Below are 19,907 nucleotides of genomic sequence, written 5' to 3' on the forward strand. Positions count from 1 at the left end.
TTAATCAAGGCAGTGATTTGTGCCAGGTGCTTGGGGGACAGGATTGCTAGTGGGGGGTTGGGGAAAGGGAAAATTCTCAGCCTGGCTCTAATTAGCTCTAAATCGTTTGGCACTTGCCCGTACCTGAGACAGCTTGCCGCGTTCTCCCCCCCACTGCTGCTGGGAGTAGCCAAGGGCTCTCTTGAGACCAGCGTGATGGAGCTCCTGCCGGCGAGGCGAGGCCCTTTAGAAGCCGTTCCTTTTACATGCTCCTCGTGGCTCCCTGAGGCTTGAAGGTCTGCTGCTGTGCATTTGGGACCTACCGCGTTCCTAAAACGCAGTGCATAATCTGGGCTTCTGGGGGATCTGCGGAGCTGCCGCTGTGCCGTCTGTTGCGCTCTCTGGTGTTGCGTTATCCTTCTGTGTGCAGAGTGCTGCTCTGTCGTCGCCGTTTTTATGATTGCCGCTCGTTGGCAGTCCTGTGAGGTTATCCGGGTTGAGAGAGAACCAGCCGCCCAAGGCCAACTGGAGAGCTTCAGGGCAAAGCTACTGTGGGCTGAAGCATTCATCCAAATCTATTTGTTTTATAGCATTTATAGTCCCATCTTTCTAAAGGGCAGTCTCTCTGCAGCCCTGGAACCAACACTCCTGTATTCTTTCTAGCACTCCTTGGACAACTCACAGCTGGTGGGGTAGTGAGGGGATAGAATGGTAGCACCCCCCCCCCTCCTCACCATGTGGGTTTCCCCTGATGTTTTTGTGCGTGGAACACAGTTTATGACTAGCAGTGTTCCCTCCAAGCTGAGCTAGCCTGAGCGAGATTTTTAGCCTCCAGCTCACACATTTGTGTCGTAGCTCAGGAAAAATGGCCCCAGAGCAAACTAAGTTATGCAGGAGCTCACAACTTTAATGCCAGTAGATCACAAGTTTTATACCAGTAGCTCACAAAGTAGAATTTTTCCTCACAAGATTCTGCAGCTTCGAGGGAACGTTGATGACTAGCACGGCCCCTGGGGTCAAGAGAGGTGGGCAGCTTTCAAAGTCGGGAGGGAGAGAGAGAGGAACTTGTGTAAGGGCAGAAATAAAAGGGATTGGAGCAAAAAGAAGAAGAAACAGATGAGCTTACCACAAGAGATCTGAACTGGGGAGGAATCCAAAGCTGGAAAACTTTTGTCTTTTTTTATTGGGGTTAGACTTCGAGAGAATGTTTAGGACCCAGATTTTCCACAGGATGCGATTCAATGGGAAATCTTCCCCAGCCCCCGCATATGCTGTTGTGTATCGCCCCTCTATTGCTACCTTCTGTTTTTTCTCTCCCCTCTCCAATTCGTGCCGACCCTTTTCCTCTCCCCTCCTCTTTAATCTGTTCTTAATATTCTGTCTCCCTCTGTTCTACTGAAAGCGGGATTGTTCCCATATGGAACCGCAACCTGAAATACGAAGTAATGCTGGCCAGACGTTTCTTTATCTTGTTGTCCTTCTTGCCTGTGTCCCTTTTGTCTCTCCATCTCCTCCTCCCGGCTGACGCTTTTTCCCAGACTCTGCGCTCTGTAGACATGGCAGATTGGGAGCTGGCTTTTTAAAATGCGAGCTTGTCTTTGTTTGCCAGCCCCGCCTATTTCTGGAAAGCATTTTGAAATGAAATAAATGCAGATATTTCCCCCCCGCCGTTCCGTGCAAACGCTTACTCCCCCCCCCCTCCTTTTAACATAAGAGCTCATATTTCTTTAATGGCATCTCTTAATAGTCTGCAGTGCATTATGGGCTGCGGTGACCATTAATAATTAAGAAATCAAATTGAATAGTCAAAATGAGATCATAGCAGCCTCCTGATTGGCTCAGTTCATCCCATCTGGTAAACCATGGTTTAGATCAGGGACGTGTGTGTCCCTTCTGACAACCGCCCCCTTCTTGCCCTCCCATCTTGTACTCAGTGCCTCCTCCATTTCCAGCTTGCTACAGTCATAGGCAAAACAAACATCTAAGCCAACCTCCAAACCATGGTTGCCAAACCCACTTCAGATTGTGGTTTGGAGGCTTTCACACTTTGGGTGTCATGGCAACTTAGAGCAATCTGTAAATGGAGGAGAGAGTCAACATGTGAGCGGGGAGAGGAGTTGTGGAGGAAAATGGAGTTCGTAAGCCTGCAGTTTGGGGGAATTGACTAAGCAGAGACATCCTGGTCCTCCCACAGATGTTAGCCCTGGTGTTCGTTCTTAGGCTGCAGCAATGAAGGCTAGGACCTTACCTGTTTAGAAAAATTTTGACAACCGACAGTTCACGCCTCAAAGTGCCTTAACAGGCACCACAATTCATTTTACAGAAAACTGATGTGTTTTTGATTTGGGGTTATTTTGTATATTCTGCACAACTGACCTTGTACTTTGTTTTCAACATTAGATTGATCTTGTCCATGGGAACTGTACGGACATGTCATGGTTGTAATTGTAAACATTAAATAAAGTTTGTTTTTAAATGGTCAGGCAGGGTGGGCCTGAGGTTAGCCCAGATGAAACCGTTCAGGTGAACATCTCAGCTCAAAAGGGTTCCCAACACTGCATTCCCTAGCGTTGCTGGGGTGGAGCACTCACGGGTAACAGACCTGGGTCACATGATCTTTGGTCAAAACCAGGCCTCAGATCCAGTGGGAGCTCAAAGGAGCGCAGCTCCTGAACCTTTCTGAGAGTTCCATCTCCTCCTTCTGAGAGTTCCACCTCCTTGTCCGTTGAATAGTATTGCATAACAATCCGCATAACAATCCCTGGATGAGCTCCACCACCTATTTTTCTACAAAACGACCCCTGGTCAAAAACCCTCTTTCTTCTTCACCCCTCCTTAGTGAGCGTTTGGAGGTATCGTTTTGGGTTGGTTCTACCCGCATCCCCTGCTCTTTAGCCATCTCTGGCTCCTTTCATTATACTGCTCTTCTTGTTCTTAGCAGTTAGGCTTCCAGCGAGGCTACCTTGTTGCCTCCAGCAGGAGAGAGGAAGGGGTGAGGCAATCAATCCCTTCTCCCTCACACTTAGAACATCCCTTCCCTGATAAGTGTGGGCCACAGAGGATTTTCTCTCTCCTTATGCTTCTGAGACTTCTTGCGGCTGCAGCTTGTGATGCTCAGCTGGCACACAGATCTTCAGAGCTGTTGGCTCTACGGTTCCTTGCATCTCTTGAGACAGTAACAGTTCCCAGCATCCAAGTAAATTAAAAGGTAAAGGTAGTCCCCTGTGCAAGCAGCAGTCGTTTTCGACTCGGGTGACGTTGCTTTCACAACGTTTTCACAGCAGACTTTTTTACGGGGTGGTTTTGCCATTGCCTTCCACAGTCATCTACACTTCCCCCCCAGCAAGCTGGGGACTCATTTTACTGACCTCGGAAGGATGGAAGGCTGAGTCAACATGGAGCCGGCTACCTAAACCAGCTTCCGCTGGGATCGAACTCAGGTCATGAGCAGAGGGCTCCGAGTGCAGTACTGCAGCTTTACCACTCTGCCCCATGGGGCCCTTATCAAGTAAATTAGGATGTGCCATCTCCCCTGACAGATCAAGATCTTTCAGGGTAACCCTGGAGCGTCCCTTGAGCCATGCCGCAAGAGGAAGAGGGTCAACCTTCACAGTGTACCCGCAATTGTAGTGCCATTTTTGAGTTCAACCCTGCAGTGGGCACTGTGAGGAAGATTCTGCCCCCAAAGAGGTAGAGGCTCCATACTTGTTTCCACCACGTGATTTCTTCTTCCACATGGTGCTCATAGTGCTGGAGATGTCTGATGAACCAGGAAAGGAAGAAGGTAATTACAGTTGTTTCAAGAAGTCTGGAAGCAAAATGGCATGCTTGTGGCAGAGCATCCCTCAGACCGGCCTTGTAGCTTTACTCTCTGGCTTCCAGGACCGTGGATAGGTTGAAGGCACATCTGACGGCTGCACCAGTGGTGAAGCTGCCCTCTTCTGTTCTCCACGAAGAACCAGGGATCTATGTGCTGAATGCACAGAGGTGATCTGGAGGAAGATGGCTCTGGCAACTGTTTTGGTGGCCAGCTCATCCCATAACCCCATCCAGCTGGTGCCTAGGGCCATGGCAGCACACAGGGATGCCTGGCTCTGCTTTTGGGAAGTGTGCCCTAGGTTCCAAGTCTGCTTGGCTAACTTATTGTTTTGGAGGCCTCGTTGGAACTTATTCTAAATAAAGGAGAAACGAGAAAGTGTCGCCTTCCCTCAGGAAGGGGGGAGAGTCTTGAAACTCCAGATCCACATTTCTTTCCAGAGATTGCAGACTGTTGCAGATCTCAGATCTTCAGTGTGATCATCATCAGCCACATCTTTCTTTAAAGGAGGAAAGAAACCCAACCAGGTATGATGCTGGATTATCCCAGGCGCCAGCCAAGATAGGGGGCTGTCTTACAGCACTTCCACTCTGCCCTGGCAGAAGTACACCTCTCACAGATAGGTCCTGGAAGACCATCTTCAAAGATTATGCCCTGGAGCTCAGAAGCAACAAGTTCATTCACTTCTTCAACGCAGCTGACAGTGTTAAAGATCAGCGGACCCTGCATGCCATTCGCCACCTTCCAGTTGGAGCCATTGAGCCTGCCCCAGAGAAACATCCTCAGTCAGAGGTCTACTTAATTTAAAAAAAAAAATAAGATTTGCCACGCTGGGTGTCGAATGGCTGAAGCAGAGAATGAAGAAAACTGTTCCACGTGGAGACATTCCAGTGAATACTTATCCAGAAAGAGGCCACCCAGCTTCCGTTGACTTGTCCGAGACCCTTACACTGGAGATTCCTGAGATTCATCCCTGCGGGGAACCACTTCCAGGACCAAGCTCTGCTATTCAGTCTATCAGTCCCACCCAGTGTACAGAAAATTGCTTGTGGCCCACATCTGGCTGTGATGTGCTGCAATTTTCCTTTCCCTGGACCCGCTCTTGACCCAGTTGCCAAGCCTCTACCCGGCCCAGGGGGATTCATAAACTACAAACGGTTACCCACAAGCATATGGGTGTGTGATCAGCTAGGGCATGAGCAACCTCAACCCCAGCCAGCGGATCCAACATCTTGCCGCGGTGGTAAACACCCAAAGGAATGAAGTCTTCCATTCCAGGGAACAAAGAGTAAAGATAAGGGAAATGGTTGTGAGCAAGAGGAAGAAGATTTTGGATTTATATCCCGCCCTATACTCTGAGTCTCAGAGTGGTCACAATCTCCTCTACCTCCCCCCCCACCACAACAAACACCCTGTGAGGTAGGTGGGGCTGAGAGGGACTTACAGCAGCTGCCCTTTCAAGGACAACCTCTGCCAGAGCTATGGCTGACCCAAGGCCATCTCAGCAGGTGCAAGTGGAGGAGTGGGGAATCAAACCCGGTTCTCCCAGATAAGAGTCCGCGCACTTCACCACTATACCAAACTGGCTCTGGTAAAGGGAGGAGACTCTCCTAGGCATTCTGTTACCTTGTCAGAATTTCATTCTGCTGGCAAGGGTCCATATAAATCCACTGCAAAGGGTTTTAATCTCCTGCTAGTGTCATCTGGGTCAACAGATCGATCTCCGGATCCTGCTGTTTCAAGGGCTGCGCCAGGACTTCCAGTAGGGGAACTAGTCACTTCAGCAGAGAGCCATCACTTGCCTTGGTTCTTTGCGAGATTCATTTGTCAGCAGGCAGAAGGCACAGACCGCTCCTTCGTCCGACTGATCAGACTCCTGTACGTGTTCCTGACCATCCATCTAATTCTGAGTGTCATTCAGAAGATGCTAGATGAGCGACCAGAGTTGGTGCCTTGGTGGTTCCATTCTAGTCCCCAATACAGTTGGCAGTCCCAGATAACTCCTTGTGCGCCAGGATCTGCAGATCCAAGGGGCACTGGTTCGTCTGCAACTGCAGCTCTTCCACTTGGCATAATCGCAGCCCGTCTGAGTTGAGATTCTAGGCAGGCCCTTGTGTTCTCTTCCTTCTCCGTCACGTATCCATCCTGTCTAGCCTTTCTGTTTGGGACTGCTAGGTTTGAAAGCGTGTGAAATCTGAAAGGGCTGATCTTTAACGTGAATGCCCGTGGCTCTGTAGCCCTCCATAGATCTTTCACCCCCTCTCCGTGGATAGGATAAATCCACGGTGGTGATTTGTGGACTGATTTATGTCGTGTGTTTGATTTGGAACATGCTTTGCAGTTCTCCCCAGGTTTGTCCAGGGACAAGAGGCCTCTGTGATTCTTGTCTGATAAACGAGGGGACCTGGGACTCTCCTGGAGTCCTTGGCCGAGGCGGGGCTTAAGGCTGCATCATTATCCACTGGCCTGTGCTCTAGGACAGGGGTGGCCAACGGTAGCTCTCCAGATGTTTTTTTTTTTTGCCTACAACTCCCATCAGCCGCAGCCATTGGCCATGCTGGCTGGGGCTTATGGGAGTTGTAGGCAAAAAAAAAAATCTGAAGAGCTACCAGCCACCCCTGCTCTAGGAATGCAGTACTGCTGAGTCAAGCACAGGGCCTTCCTGTCCAACCAATAAAAAACGTGCATTTCTGCTCCTCGTGCAGAAACACCAGGGGCTGGGAATATCTGCCAGGCCGAGTCCCAGGGGTCCTTAGAGACTGGAGCCCCAGCCGGGGCAGACATCAGTGCTCTGGTTCCTGGGGCTGTGTGTTGACAGCAGATGAAGTGCTGAGGGCAGCGGGATCAAGAAGTCTCAGCTATTGCCCGCTGGGATTATTGCAAATGATGGATGTTGTGGGCTGGGGGGGGGGGGGCTGGCGGGAGGGAGGAGGAGGGGAGGTCACGTCGCTGTGGCCTCGGGTCCTGTACTGCAACACCAAGCTTTGTTCCAGTGAGCGCCTGCCTTTGGTCTCTGTCGGATTAAACCGTTTGGCAGTTCTTGTCTTCCCTGGAGACCGATAAGATCTGAAAGGAGGGAGCAGCTGTAATCCTCGCTTTGCTGGGCTAGAAGGTTACCACTCTCTACGCAGGCACGCACCATGAGAGAGGGACGGGATGGGGGGGGGGAGAATTACATATAATGCTTTGGGCTGCTGTTGCACTGGGCAAGCCTGCTTCTACATCCCTCTGCTCTTCCAGCTCAGCAGAGGGCTGCCTTCGCGTGGCTCACACGCTGCGTTCGTGCTTTTGAGGCCCGGAAGGGCCTGTTTCCACCTGGATGCAAAATGTTTACAGATGCTACCTCCTGGGTTAGGAGTATCTGGGAGGGCCTGAGCTTTGCCCAGCTGTGCATCCCTGCAGAAGCAGCGCCACTTCTGGCACAGACACCAGGTGGAGGGTGACGGGAAACTTGGAGCTTGCTCTAGGTTGGAGGATCCACATGGCTCAGCTGTCATTCATTGCAAATAAAAAGAGTGTTGGGCAGGGCTTTTTTGAACAGGAACACACAGGAAGGCGGTTCCAGCTGGCTTGGTGTCAGGGGGTGTGGCCTAATACGCAAATGAGCTCCTGCTGGGCTTTTTCTATCAAAAAAGCCCTGTGTGAAACAATGGCAACATCAGGGAGTGTGGCCTAATATGCAAATGAGCTGCTGGGCTTTTTCTCTACCAAAAAAAGCCCTTGTGATGGGCAAATATATTTATTAAATGGTAGAAAGGTGCACGGGGGCGGAGTCTGGGAAATCATAATGCACACGTACCCTGGCTTGGTAATGGGATTGCTATTGGAATCGCTCTTGTCAGGTTCTCTGTAAGAAGCCAGCCTGAACAGTGACTCAGATGTTAACAGCTCTGTCTTGAGATCAGCTGGACCCTGTTCTTGTCCCTGCATTGTAGTAGAGAATAAGGAAGCCGACTCAGGGGAGAAGAGCAAAGTATAAATGAAGTTAATGAAGTTGTGCTAAAGAAATGATTTGAGGAATGAGGCTCTCTGGTGTAGCTGGGCACCTTCTAAATCCTTCCCAACCGAGTAAAAAGCTCGACGCAGGGAGCTTTGACTCATGAAAGTTTATACGCTGAAAATCTTGCTGGATACTAAAGTGCCATTGGACTCGAATCTAGTTGTTCTAAAGCAGATCAACATAGCTATCCTTTGAAACTATCTGTATGATGATCTGGTTCCTATTGTGGACTGGGTTGGAGAGGGAGGGATTGACTTTCTGGTCCCATACATAAAACTCTAGCGCAGAGTATATATATTTAGGTCAATTCAATACATCAATTTGTGTGTATTAGTTTTGCTAGGCTTGGAACCTAGAACTACGCTGCCAATGCCACCCTTAGCAGTTATGCCCTTCTAAATTAATAAAAGTCAGTGGGATTAACTCTGTTTAGGGGGCACTGTGCATTGCCTGCTTTGGGTGGGATCAGGAAATCCTGTGATTTGTGGAAGAAAGAGACCCGAGGCGGTGGTGGTGAGTTTGGATTTCTGTGTTCTCTGGGGATCATGGTTTCAGGGCTCCTGGATGGTGTTTAAAGGAGAATATGAGATTTCAAGCCTGTCAGAATGACGGAGAAGGCAGCAAGCCAGTGACATTCTTAGGCCTTCTTTCCTAAGCCCAGAAAGGGGCTGTGGGGGGTTTGGACCCTTAACTGAGGGCGCTGGAGGAGCTGATCTTCTGTTCCCCTCCCCTTTACAGGCCTCTCATTGCCAAAAAGAATCCTAAGATTCCGATGTCCAAAATGATGACTATCATGGGAGCCAAGTGGCGAGAGTTCAGCGCCAACAACCCCTTCAAAGGGTCGACGGCTGCTGTAGCGGCAGCTGCGGCAGCCGCTGCTGCAGCTGTAGCCGAGCAGGTGTCTGCTGCGGTGTCAGCTGTCACCACCGCGCCTGAGCTGCCGCCACCACCTCCACTTCAGCCACCTCAGCCTGCTCCCCTCCGCAAAGCCAAAACCAAAGAAGGAAAAGGTGAGTGTTACTAGTCCTCAGCAGGGTATACGTGTGCAGGGAAGGGTGAGACTGGACTCCTAGAAATTGATCTGTCCAATTCCCGTTGTTTCCAGTTTCAGAGCTGTGAAGTGCCCAGTTCTGGGGAAGAGGGGCTGGTAGGTGGAGGTGGGTGCCAAAGTTTGTAGTTACTTTGGAGAGGTTTGGCATCTGGGTGGGCGGGGGGGTATTAATGCAAGAGCCAGGACTCCTTGGTTCTCTGAGATGGGACTGGGTCCTTGTGGCTTCTCTCAGAAGGGAGCACAAGGCTGAAATCATGCATGCTAAATAATGCACCTTGAATCCACTTTCACTGCTTTTTCTATAGCTGGATTGTACGGTGCAAACTGCAATCACACATGCTAAATAATGCACTTTGAATCCACTTTCATTGCTTTTTTCCCTATAGCTGGATTGTACGGTGCAAACTGACAAAATCCAGCTGGAAAGTGCATTATTTGGTGTGTGTGATCTCAGCACAAGAATGGCTTAAACGTGAACATGGGAGTCTGGCGTCCAGAACGACTGACTTCTTCATGGGAACTCTGAGAGGACTAGGCTGCTGGCCGATGGGGCTGCAGCACATGGGACTCCACTGAGAAGCGCTGACTTTGGCCCTGGGTGGCTTTCTCCCACCTTAGCTTTGTTTTTCTCCAAGGCTGCAGTAAGACAGTGTGATAAATGGTAGCTCAAGCAAGCCCCAGTTAATTGTTTATTTGATTTATTTTATTTACCTTACATTTGTACGCCGCCCTCTCCACACACGGACTCTGGGCGGCTCACCATCATAACCCAGCATTAACAGTAGCTTTATGATTTTAAAAGCAAAAACACATGTAAACGATTTATAAATTTAAAACTTAAAAACAGTGCTATAAAATTTCTTACAGCTTCGTTATAGTTCTTAATTCTCCGCATTGCTCTGTTGGGTGTCTTGTAGATGGATGCAAGCCAACCAAGGATAGTTGGCTGACCCCAGACCTAGATTCCAAGCATGGTTGTAGCTTGTTTATTTGTTTTGCTTTTTAAATATATATATATATATATATATATATATATATATATATATATATATCCTTAACATTCATTCTGGTCGGTTTGTGACATTTGAATTCACCAGCCACCGTTCGTTGTTGTCCAGGGCCGTCTTTTATAGCTTGTACCTGGTATCTGGTAGTCTAACTCGCCACAGCTGAAAACAAAGCAGAGTGTCTTGTGAGAGCTGAGAGCATCCCAAGAGGGGTGGAGTGCAGTGGGTTGGAGCGGGACAGGGGAGCAGCTGAGGACCGTCCGGTTCTTGGGGAAGGGGAGGCCCGATGCTTGCTGAACAGGCCTGCAACCAGGATTTCAAATGTTGCGGGGCATTTAAATTTCTCAGGGGGCTCTTTAATTAATTTAATTGTTGCTGGGAAGCTGTGCACTGATGCTCTGTCTGTCTGACCTTTTTTCCAGGCTGCCTTTGGCAGCAGGAAGGCACCAGCAGGGCTTCTTTACTTTCCAAAGGGCCATCTCCCCCTCCCCCAGGTCTCTGAACAGGGAGGACCAACCTCTCGCAATCTGCTTTCCTGCCTCCCAGGCAGCAGAAAGGGAAGGCGGTGGGTCGGGGGCCCTGAGTCAGGGGGCCTCACCAGGAAGTCATGGGGCAGGCCCCCAACAAGGGCCTGTGGCTGAGCGGTGCCACCCGCCCGCCGCCCTTGTTGCTTTTTGGAAGCCTGTCTCCTCGGCAAGGCTTCTCTCGCTCCGCCCGTTCGAGTGAGGTGCTGACCCCGATGGAGCTGCTCTGTTTGCCTTCACCCACCTCAGGTCCTGGCCACAAGAAACGGAGCAAGAGCCCGCGCATCCCGGAGATGAAGAGGAAGGGCAAGGGGAAGAGGATGGCGCCTCTGAAGATCAAGCTGGGCATGATTGGGAGCAAGCGCAAGAAGAGCGGCTCAGTAAGGCTCACTCTGTGAGGCTGATGCGAGAATGTCCGTGGGGACGTGACGTGGGGGCCTGTTTAGCAGCATGCAGATTTAAGTATCTTCGCATATGCTGATGCCTGAATGTGCTTCTGCTAGCTATGGTGTGGGGAGGGGGAGAAATTGCTCGGTGGGTCCCTGAAGGCCCGACCGCTCGAGATTCTGTCTGCTCGTCCTTAAGTGTTGCCCACCCACTTTGGTGGGTTTCCTGGGGATGAAGGTTCTGAACTAGACTTGACTCTGGGTCGCGTGGTGCGGCTGTGCCTCTCTGCGTGTTCTCTCTTCATATACCCACCTCGGTGTCATAACGCAGAACTGTCACACTGAATCGCCCGCCACAAACCATCACTGAGCAGGATTACAATCCTAAGTGAGTTTCGCTGGATCAGGCCAAAGGTCCAACTCGGTGCCTCTGGGAAGCCTCAACTAGGGCCTGAAGGCGGCCTGCGGCTCAGACATTGCCTTTTTGTTGAGAGCAGGATGCAAACTTGTCCAGGGTTTGACTCCCCACTCCTCCACTTGCAGCTGCTGGGATGGCCTTGGGTCAGCCACAGCTCTTGCTAAGTGGTTAAGTGTGCAGACTCTTATCTGGGAGAACCGGGTTTGATTCCCCACTCCTCCACTTGCACCTGCTGGAACGGCCTTGGGTCAGCCGTAGCTCTGGCAGAGGTTGTCCTTGAAAGGGCAGCTGCTGTGAGAGCCCTCTCAGCCCCACCCACCTCACAGGGTGTATGTTGTGGGGGAGGAAGGTAAAGGAGATGGTGAGCCGCTCTGAGACTCTTCGGAGTGGAGGGTGGGATATAAATCCAATATCTTCATCTACCTCACAGGGTGTCTGTTGTGGGGGAGGAAGGTAAAGGAGATTGTGAGCCGCTCTGAGACTCTTCGGAGTGGAGGGCGGAATATAAATCCAATATCTTCTTCTTCGATCTTTAAAAAGTTGTCTTGCACTGTGGTCCTTCTAGACCTTGCTATTATTTTAGACCCTCTTTGCTTTATCCCTCCTCCCACCTTTGGGATGCCAGAGATGGCAAGTTGCCTTCTTGCTTACCCTTGGTGCCAGATGCTAGCCTAAGGTGCCCACTGCCTCCCTCCCCCCCCCCCTGCAGTCTCTTCCTTTTCCCATCAATCCCCTCATTTCTGCCTCTGGAAGGGCCTTGCCTAATGGAGGGCCGCTCCGGTTATGTACAGCATTTGTTTCAGAGCGACGAGTTGGGAGAGCCGGAGGAGGAATCTGACCTTGACAACTCCAGCGTTCACAGCTCCTCGGTGCGTTCCGACAGTTCAGGGAGGGTCAAGAAACTGAAGCGGGGCAGGCCTGGACGGAAGAAGAAAAAAGGTGAGTGCTGGATGCGGGGGCCAACGCAGCCGTCTCCTTTCCCGCTGCGTTTGGGTTAAGAAGAGACGAACCCACTAGCTTTTCCCTAGAAGCCAAGGTCTCTGCCGAGGAAGCAAGAAGTTCTTCTAGCTTCCTCATTTCCTTCAGCTAAGGCCGCATAAGTGCACGAGCAGCTGTGTGCACGCCGCACCACACTCTGTGCTAAGAACTGAGGGGTGGGCCTTAGCAGTTGACTTCCCCAAGGGTTCCTTCATGCTCTTTTTCTAAACCGTCCTTAGTGATTTTAAGTGGGCAGTTACTGAGCATAAGAACAAGTAGAGCTCTGCTGGATCAGACCCACCAAGGCCAGCGTTCTGTGACCAGCTGCCTTGAGGAAGCCCATGAGCCACCTCCTCCTGAGCCAAACTGGAGAGCCAGTTTGGTGTAGTGGTTAAGTGTGCCGACTCTTATCTGGGAGAACGGGGTTTGATTCCCCACTCCTCCACATGCACCTGCTGGAATGGCCTCGGGTCAGCCATAGCTCTCTTATCTGAGAGAACCAGGTTTGATTCCCCACTCCTCCACTTGCAGCTGCTGGAATGGCCTTGGGTCAGCCATAGCTCTCTTATCTGGGAGAACTGGGTTTGATTCCCCACTCCTCCACTTGCAGCTGCTGGAATGGCTTTGGGTCAGCCATAGCTCTCTTATCTGGGAGAACTGGGTTTGATTCCCCACTCCTCCACTTGCAGCTGCTGGAATGGCTTTGGATCAGCCAGAGCTCTCTTATCTGGGAGAACCGGCTTTGATTCCCCACTCCTCCACTTGCACCTGCTGGAATGGCCTCGGTTCATCCATAGCTCACTTATCTGGGAGAACTGGATTTGATTCCCCACTCCTGCACTTGCAGCTGCTGGAATGGCCTCGGGTCAGCCATAGCTCTGACAGAGGTAGTCCTTGAAAGGGCAGCTTCTGTGAGAGCCCTCTCAGCCCCACCCACCTCACAGGTTTTCTGTTGTGGGGGAGGAAGGGAAAGGAGATTGTGAGCCGCTCTGAGACTCTTCGGAGTGGAGGGCGGGATATAAATCCAATATCTTCTACCTCACAGAGTGTCTGTTGTGGGGGAGGAAGGGAAAGGAGATTGTGAGCTGCTCTGAGACTCTTTGGAGTGGAGGGTGGGATATAAATCCAATATCTTCTTCTACCTTACAGAGTGTCTGTTGTGGGGGAGGAAGGGAAAGGAGATTGTGAGCCGCTCTGTCTACCTCACAGAGTGTCTGTTGTGGGGGAGGAAGGGAAAGGAGATTGTGAACCGCTCTGAGACTCTCCGGAGTGGAGGGCGGGATATAAATCCAATATCATCTTCTTCTTCTTCCCACCCCTTCTCCCCAATAGCTTGAAAGAGGCATGCTGCCTCTGGTACTGGAGGGAGTAGGTGTCCATCATGACTAGTAGCCATCTGTAGCCCCATCCTGTGGCAATTAGTTCCGCCATTTAACTATGTACTTCCTTGCGTCTGCCCTGAATCACCCACCCTTCGGCTTTGGCGGATGACCCTGGATTCTAGTATTATGGGAGAGGGAGAAAAGATTCTCCTGGGACGCTCCGCAGCACGCATTATTTTATAGGCCTCTTATCTCATCTCCCCTCGGTGATGGAAAACACTGTCAAGTCCTGGATGATTTATGGCAATCCTCTGGGGTTTCCAAGGCAAGGCAACAATCAGAGGTGGTTTGCCCTCATCTGCTTCTGTGTAGAGGCCCCTCTGTTTCCTTGGTGGTCCCCCACCCAGATATTAACCAGGCCCAGCCCTCCTTAACTTCTGAATTTGAATGCAGTTGGGCTTTGCTAGGAGCCGAAGTTTGCTTGGATGGGATGCAGGCGTCTGGCTCTTTTCTGTAGGATACTCAGAGTAATTCTTGAGGGCTACTCTGGGCCATCCAGGCTGGGGCAAGTCCCCCTTGTCTCTTTTCTATGCTAAACGCTCTTAAGCATTTTAACCAGCCCTCGCAGGGCAGCTTCTTCTCCCCCTCATTGTGGTACGCGGTTACTGCATTTCGCCAAGGCCCATAGCTACAGGGGGGCCTGGGAGGGGCCAGGCCCGTCCTTTCAACTTCCCCTTCCAACTATATGGCCCCTCCATTGGAGGGGGCCCCCAATCTGTCCCCGTTTGCTCACCGCCACTCTGAACAAGTAGCATCGCTGCAGGCCTTTTCGCTTTTCTCTCTCCCCTTCCCTAACACAGCTTGCAGAGCAAAGTGGGGGAAGAGTCAAGAGGAGAGCCAGTTTGGTGTAGTGGTTAAGTGTGCGGACTCTTATCTGGGAGAACCGGGTTCAATTCCCCACTCCTCCACTTGCACCTGCTGGAATGGCCTTGGGTCAGCCATAGCTCTGGCAGAGGTTGTCCTTGAAAGGGCAGCTGCTGTGAGAGCCATCTCCAGCCCCACCCACCTCACAGGGTGTCTGTTGTGGGGGAGGAAGGGAAAGGAGATTGTGAGCCGCTCTGAGACTCTTCGGAGTGGAGGGCGGGATATAAATCCAATATCTTCATCTACCTCACAGGGTGTCTGTTGTGGGGGAGGAAGGGAAAGGAGATTGTGAGCCGCTCTGAGACTCTTCGGAGTGGAGGGCGGGATATAAATCCAGTATCTTCATCTACCTCACAGGGTGTCTGTTGTGGGGGTGGGGAGGAAGGGAAAGGAGATTGTGAGCCGCTCTGAGACTCTTCGGAGTGGAGGGCGGGATATAAATCCAGTATCTTCATCAACCTCACAGGGTGTCTGTTGTGGGGGAGGAAGGTAGAGGAAATTGTGAGCCCCTCTGAGACTCTTTGGAGTGGAGGGCGGGATATAAATCCAATATCTTCATCTACCTCACAGGGTGTCTGTTGTGGGGGAGGAAGGGAAAGGAGATTGTGAGCTGCTCTGAGACTCTTTGGAGTGGAGGGTGGCATATAAATCAAATATCTTCATCTACCTCACAGGGTGTCTGTTGTGGGGGCGGGGAGGAAGGGAAGGAGATTGTGAGCCGCTCTTGGACTCTTCGGAGTGGAGGGTGGGATATAAATCCAATATCATCATCTTCTTCTTCTCTGAGAGAGGGGCACATGAGAAATGGGTGGGGGGGGGACCAGAGCTGCTGTGACTGCCCAGGCGAAGGGGGGGTGGGGTTCGCTTGTGGTTCTCAAGGCAGCTTACAGTGCTGAGAGCCCTCGGCTGCCAAACTGGGTGCTCCCCCCCCCCCACCAAACACAAAATCCTGGCTACAGCCCTGATTCCGGTTACAAACCTATCTTCGGGGCAGGCAGTAAACCTCCATTTCCTGGAGAGCAGGCCGGTCCTTCGCAGCCCCCACCCCACCGAGACCCGCCCCTGACGAAGTAAATCGCACTCGGCTTAACGCTCGGGACGTTCGCTTATGCCTTCTGCTTTCTCCCTGCTTCCCGGGCCCGGCAGTTGCTGGCGAAGAAGAGGCAGACGGCTACGAGACAGACCACCAAGACTACTGTGAGGTGTGTCAGCAGGGAGGGGAGATCATCCTGTGCGACTCATGTCCCAGAGCTTACCACCTGGTGTGCCTGGATCCGGAGCTAGACAAGGCCCCCGAGGGCAAGTGGAGCTGCCCCCACTGTGTAAGCTGCTCGCCTTTCTTCCTGGTTCTCTGCACACCGGCACCTCCCGCCCCCTGCCTTCCCTCCCCCCTGCCCCCCCTCCCCCCGCTTGCAGGGAAGGCGCTCGCCAGCTGCAGCCCTCGCTTTGCTCCCGGTGCAGGTCCAGCTCCCAGGGGCCCAGGATGCTGTGCTTGCAAAATAACAACCCAAAATTTATCCCGATCCAAATTCTGCAAGTGGGATGGGTCATGAAAAAAAAATAAAAAGAAATCATGAATTTGCATGCACTGATCCACAAGGTTCTGGTTGAAAAACAGGATTTTTTTTTTTTTTAGGCTAGGGGTGTTGGGAAAGACTGGGGCGCAGAGGGACTGTGGGGGTGCTGTGTGCATAGAGACAAGGAGATGGGGGCTCGGGTTTAGCAGAGAGGCTGCAAGGTCGTCCGCTCGGCTGCCTTGTGGCTTCCCATCAGACTTTCTTATGGTGCTGTGTTGCTTCAGAATCGTGAAGACCAAAAGCCCTCCCTTAATAAAAATGGGAAATGGTGACGCTTTCTATTCTGACGCTTTGCTAAGAGCCACAGTTTGCTCTGACAGGATGCAGGCGTTTGGCTCTTTTCTGTAGAATACTCGAAGTAATTCTTGAGGGCTACTCTGGGCCTCCTAACCTACGATTGCCTTTTTGGTGGCGACAGCTTTGCCCTTTTCTTGCTTGCCTTTGCTGGAAATTCAGGGGATATAAAATCAGGCTGCCGAATGCCTGCAGTCCGTCTGAGTTCTTGCAAAGACGCTGTGGCTTCTATCGTTTCGAAGCTTGGTGCGCTGATAGCCACACAGCCCGAATGTCATGATCCAGCTCTCTCTCTTTGGCTGTGTCGTGTCTTTGGCTTGCAGGAGAAGGAAGGGGTGCAGTGGGAGCCAAAGGAGGAGGAAGATGAGTACGAAGGGGAGATGGACGACGGCGAGAAAGAGGAAGAGGACGACCACATGGAGTACTGCCGAGTCTGCAAGGACGGAGGCGAGCTCTTGTGCTGCGACGCTTGCATCTCCTCGTACCACATTCACTGCCTCAACCCGCCACTTCCCGAGATCCCCAACGGGGAATGGTTGTGTCCCCGCTGCACGGTGAGGGCAAACAGGGACAGCCGTCGTGGTGAGACATGGGAGAGGCCAGGCTGGGAGACTAAGGAGATAGACCCCATGCCCTTTCTAGGCTGTGAGGCTCCCCGGTTTCACTAAGGACCGTTTTCGCAGCAAGGCAGGTGGAGTGACTGAAGGGCTGTCTTCTCCCATACGCTCCTGCCCGGGGACTAAGATCGCAGGGAGGGGCCCTCCTGATTTGTCCTGTCGACCAGAGAAACTCTTTTGGTGGGCACATGAGAGAGGGCCTTTGCCGTGGCAGCCCCACAGCTCCCCCCCCCAGGGAAACACATCTGGACCCCTCATTCTTCATCTTCGGATGGCTGCTGAAGACAGAGGTTTATTCCTGATGGCATTTGAGTCAATTCTTCTGCCTACGAAGAAATGTTTCAATTACTGATTTAAACAAGTGTTTTAATGTGTTACGTCTTTCAATTAAATCATGGCTTTTTATGCATTTTATAATATTTCACTCTTCTTTACATTGTCAGCCACCTTGAGTTCCTAAACTATTGAAAGGCAGCTCACGAAAGCTTTGAATAAATAAAATTGAAATGAATTGAAAAGACGACTGGCCGGAAAGAATCCTGGTGCTTCTGACGCCTTCCTTTCCCATTCCCAGTGTCCCATGCTGAAGGGCCGCGTACAGAAAATCCTCCACTGGCGATGGGGGGAGCCCCCGACCCCGGTAGCCGTTCTCCTGTCGCCCGACACCAAGCCTGAAGACCCACCGCCAAAGTCTCTGCAAGGGCGTTCGGAACGCGAGTTCTTTGTCAAATGGGTCGGTCTCTCCTATTGGCACTGCTCCTGGATCAAGGAACTGCAGGTGCGGCTTTGTATGATAGCAGGACGAGAGGGAGTGATGATGTGCCTCATTGTGGAAGATGCCTTGCCTTTGCAGAGGCCGCCAATAGGATCCGCTATCTGGCCATGTAATTCGAATGTTGCGGGGAGCTCCCTTGTCACCTGCAGAGCCTGTTTGGTGTAGTGGTTAAGTGTGTGGACTCTTATCTGGGAGAACCAGGTTTGACTCCCCACTCCTTCACTTGCACCTGCTGGAATGGCCTTGGGTCAGCCAGAGCTATTGCAGGAATTGTCCTTGAAAGGGCAGCTTCTGGGAGAGTCATTCTGCTTCTCTCCTGTCCCCTCCCCAACCAGCTCGAGATCTTTCACCTGGTGATGTACAGAAACTACCAGCGGAAGAATGACATGGACGAGCCCCCGCCGCTCGACTATGGCTCCGGCGACGACGATGGCAAGAGCGAGAAGAGGAAGAACAAAGACCCTTTCTACGCTGAGATGGAGGAGAAGTTCTACCGCTACGGCATCAAGCCCGACTGGATGACCATCCATCGCGTTCTGAACCACAGGTCAGCAGGGGGGCTTGTGTGTCAGTGAGTGAATGAAGGGGGTGGGCCTGGTGAGACCCAGGCAGCCTCTGGGGACTCTGTGGCCCAGCTGTTAGCGATGGGAGGCCTTGGGTGCATTCAGAGCCGGCTGCAGGCGCTAGCAGGACCAACAAAGGAGCATAGATTGGGGTGCTGACGGGGCTTTTTTGTGTAGCGGGAACTCCTTTGCAAATTAGGTCACACACCCCTGATGTAACCAGTCATCCAAGAACTTACAGGGCTCTTAGTACAGAGCCTACTGTAAGTTTCAGGATGATTGGCTACATCATGGGTTGTGGCCTAGGAGTGGAATTAGCAGGAGCTCCTTTGCATATTAGGCCACACACCCCTGATGTAGCCAATCCTCCCAGAGCTTACAGTGCTCTTTGTACAGGGCCTACTGTAAGCTCTGGGAGGATTGGCTACATCAGGGGGTGTGACCTAGGAGTGGAATTAGCAGGAGCTCCTTTGCATATTAGGCCAGACACCCCTGATGTAGCCAGTCCTTCAAGAGCTTACAGTACAGGAGTAAGCTCCAGGAGGATTGGCTACATTAGGGGGGGGGGGTGCGGCCTAATATGCAAAGGAGTTCCTGCTACTGGGTGTCGATATCTGGGCATCACCTAAGGCGTCTTCCAGGTGCCTGTGAATCTTTTATTTTATAGACCGTCAAGCTTCCAGCCCTCAGGACTGCAGAAAAGAACAGCCATAGATACAAACATACAACAATTCTCATGTGATTTCCTCCAAGAGAATAGTATTTTTGCTGGATGAAAATCTTGGAGTCTGCAGTCTTTTTTCCCCTTAAGGGCACGATATCCATTTTGCGATCTCTGGATTTGCCTCTGTTAAGTAGATCCCTGCAGCTCGCTTGTGGCAAGCCAACCCCAACCTGTGTGTGCTTGTTTTCTTTCTGCTTTTCTCCCCCCCCCCCCCACACGCCTCGCTGCTTTTCTGCAATGCAGCATTGACAAAAAGGGCAACTACCACTACCTGGTGAAATGGCGTGACCTTTCCTACGATCAGTCCACGTGGGAGGAGGACGAGATGGCCATTCCCGACTACGAGTACCACAAGCAGGCCTATTGGCAGCACAGGTAAGAAGGAGGTGTGCCCCAGTCTGGCGGCCACCAGCGGGCCAGGAGAACCATGGCAAGGGACAGAGCAATGTGGTCGGCTCTTGGTGTGATTCTGGCAGCTGCCAGGGCAGGGGGCCATTGTTGGAGTTTAGATATGCTATTAGCAGAGTAACGCGGAGAGAACCACGAATAACAGCCAGGCACACGGTTCAGCTTAAGAAACAAAGTAGTTTACTTTACTCATGAGGACAAGGTATGACTGGGATTTCTAGAAAACAAAGGAGGACTCAATATCCTATCTAGCTTCTAGACTACATCTTAACTCTCTCGAGTCTTAACTTCAACTGCATGGAGATCTGAGGGCTTAACACAAAGGGCTGTAAAACTGACCAAATGGTTTCCTTAAACCACCACCCAAACGTATGGATTAGCCTATTAGGGCTCTCCCTCAGTGGTCACTATGCATATTGACACCTAGCCTTGGCGGGAAGTACGTGCAAACGTTCTCATTGGCTCTACCTGCTCACTGGCTAAACATCAGCATGCATATACAAACACCCAATGAACTCATGACAACGGGAAGTGAAATTGCAT

The 19,907-nt window shown here is 51.5% G+C and overlaps 1 protein-coding gene across 1 annotated transcript in view; it reads left to right on the forward strand.

Annotated features, from left to right (window-relative positions):
- CHD3 (chromodomain helicase DNA binding protein 3) overlaps positions 1–19,907 on the forward strand; it is a 101,275-nt gene that overhangs the window by 27,409 nt on the left and 53,959 nt on the right. Inside the window, 8 exon segments of the mRNA XM_060256840.1 lie at positions 8,535–8,806; positions 10,628–10,758; positions 11,986–12,121; positions 15,553–15,728; positions 16,601–16,831; positions 17,469–17,672; positions 18,005–18,216; positions 19,200–19,331. Of these exon segments, the coding sequence (XP_060112823.1) occupies positions 8,535–8,806; positions 10,628–10,758; positions 11,986–12,121; positions 15,553–15,728; positions 16,601–16,831; positions 17,469–17,672; positions 18,005–18,216; positions 19,200–19,331 (1,494 nt within the window).

The sequence above is a fragment of the Heteronotia binoei genome, chromosome 15 (assembly GCF_032191835.1).
Source record: "Heteronotia binoei isolate CCM8104 ecotype False Entrance Well chromosome 15, APGP_CSIRO_Hbin_v1, whole genome shotgun sequence".
NCBI classification, from domain to species: Eukaryota; Metazoa; Chordata; class Lepidosauria; order Squamata; family Gekkonidae; genus Heteronotia; species Heteronotia binoei.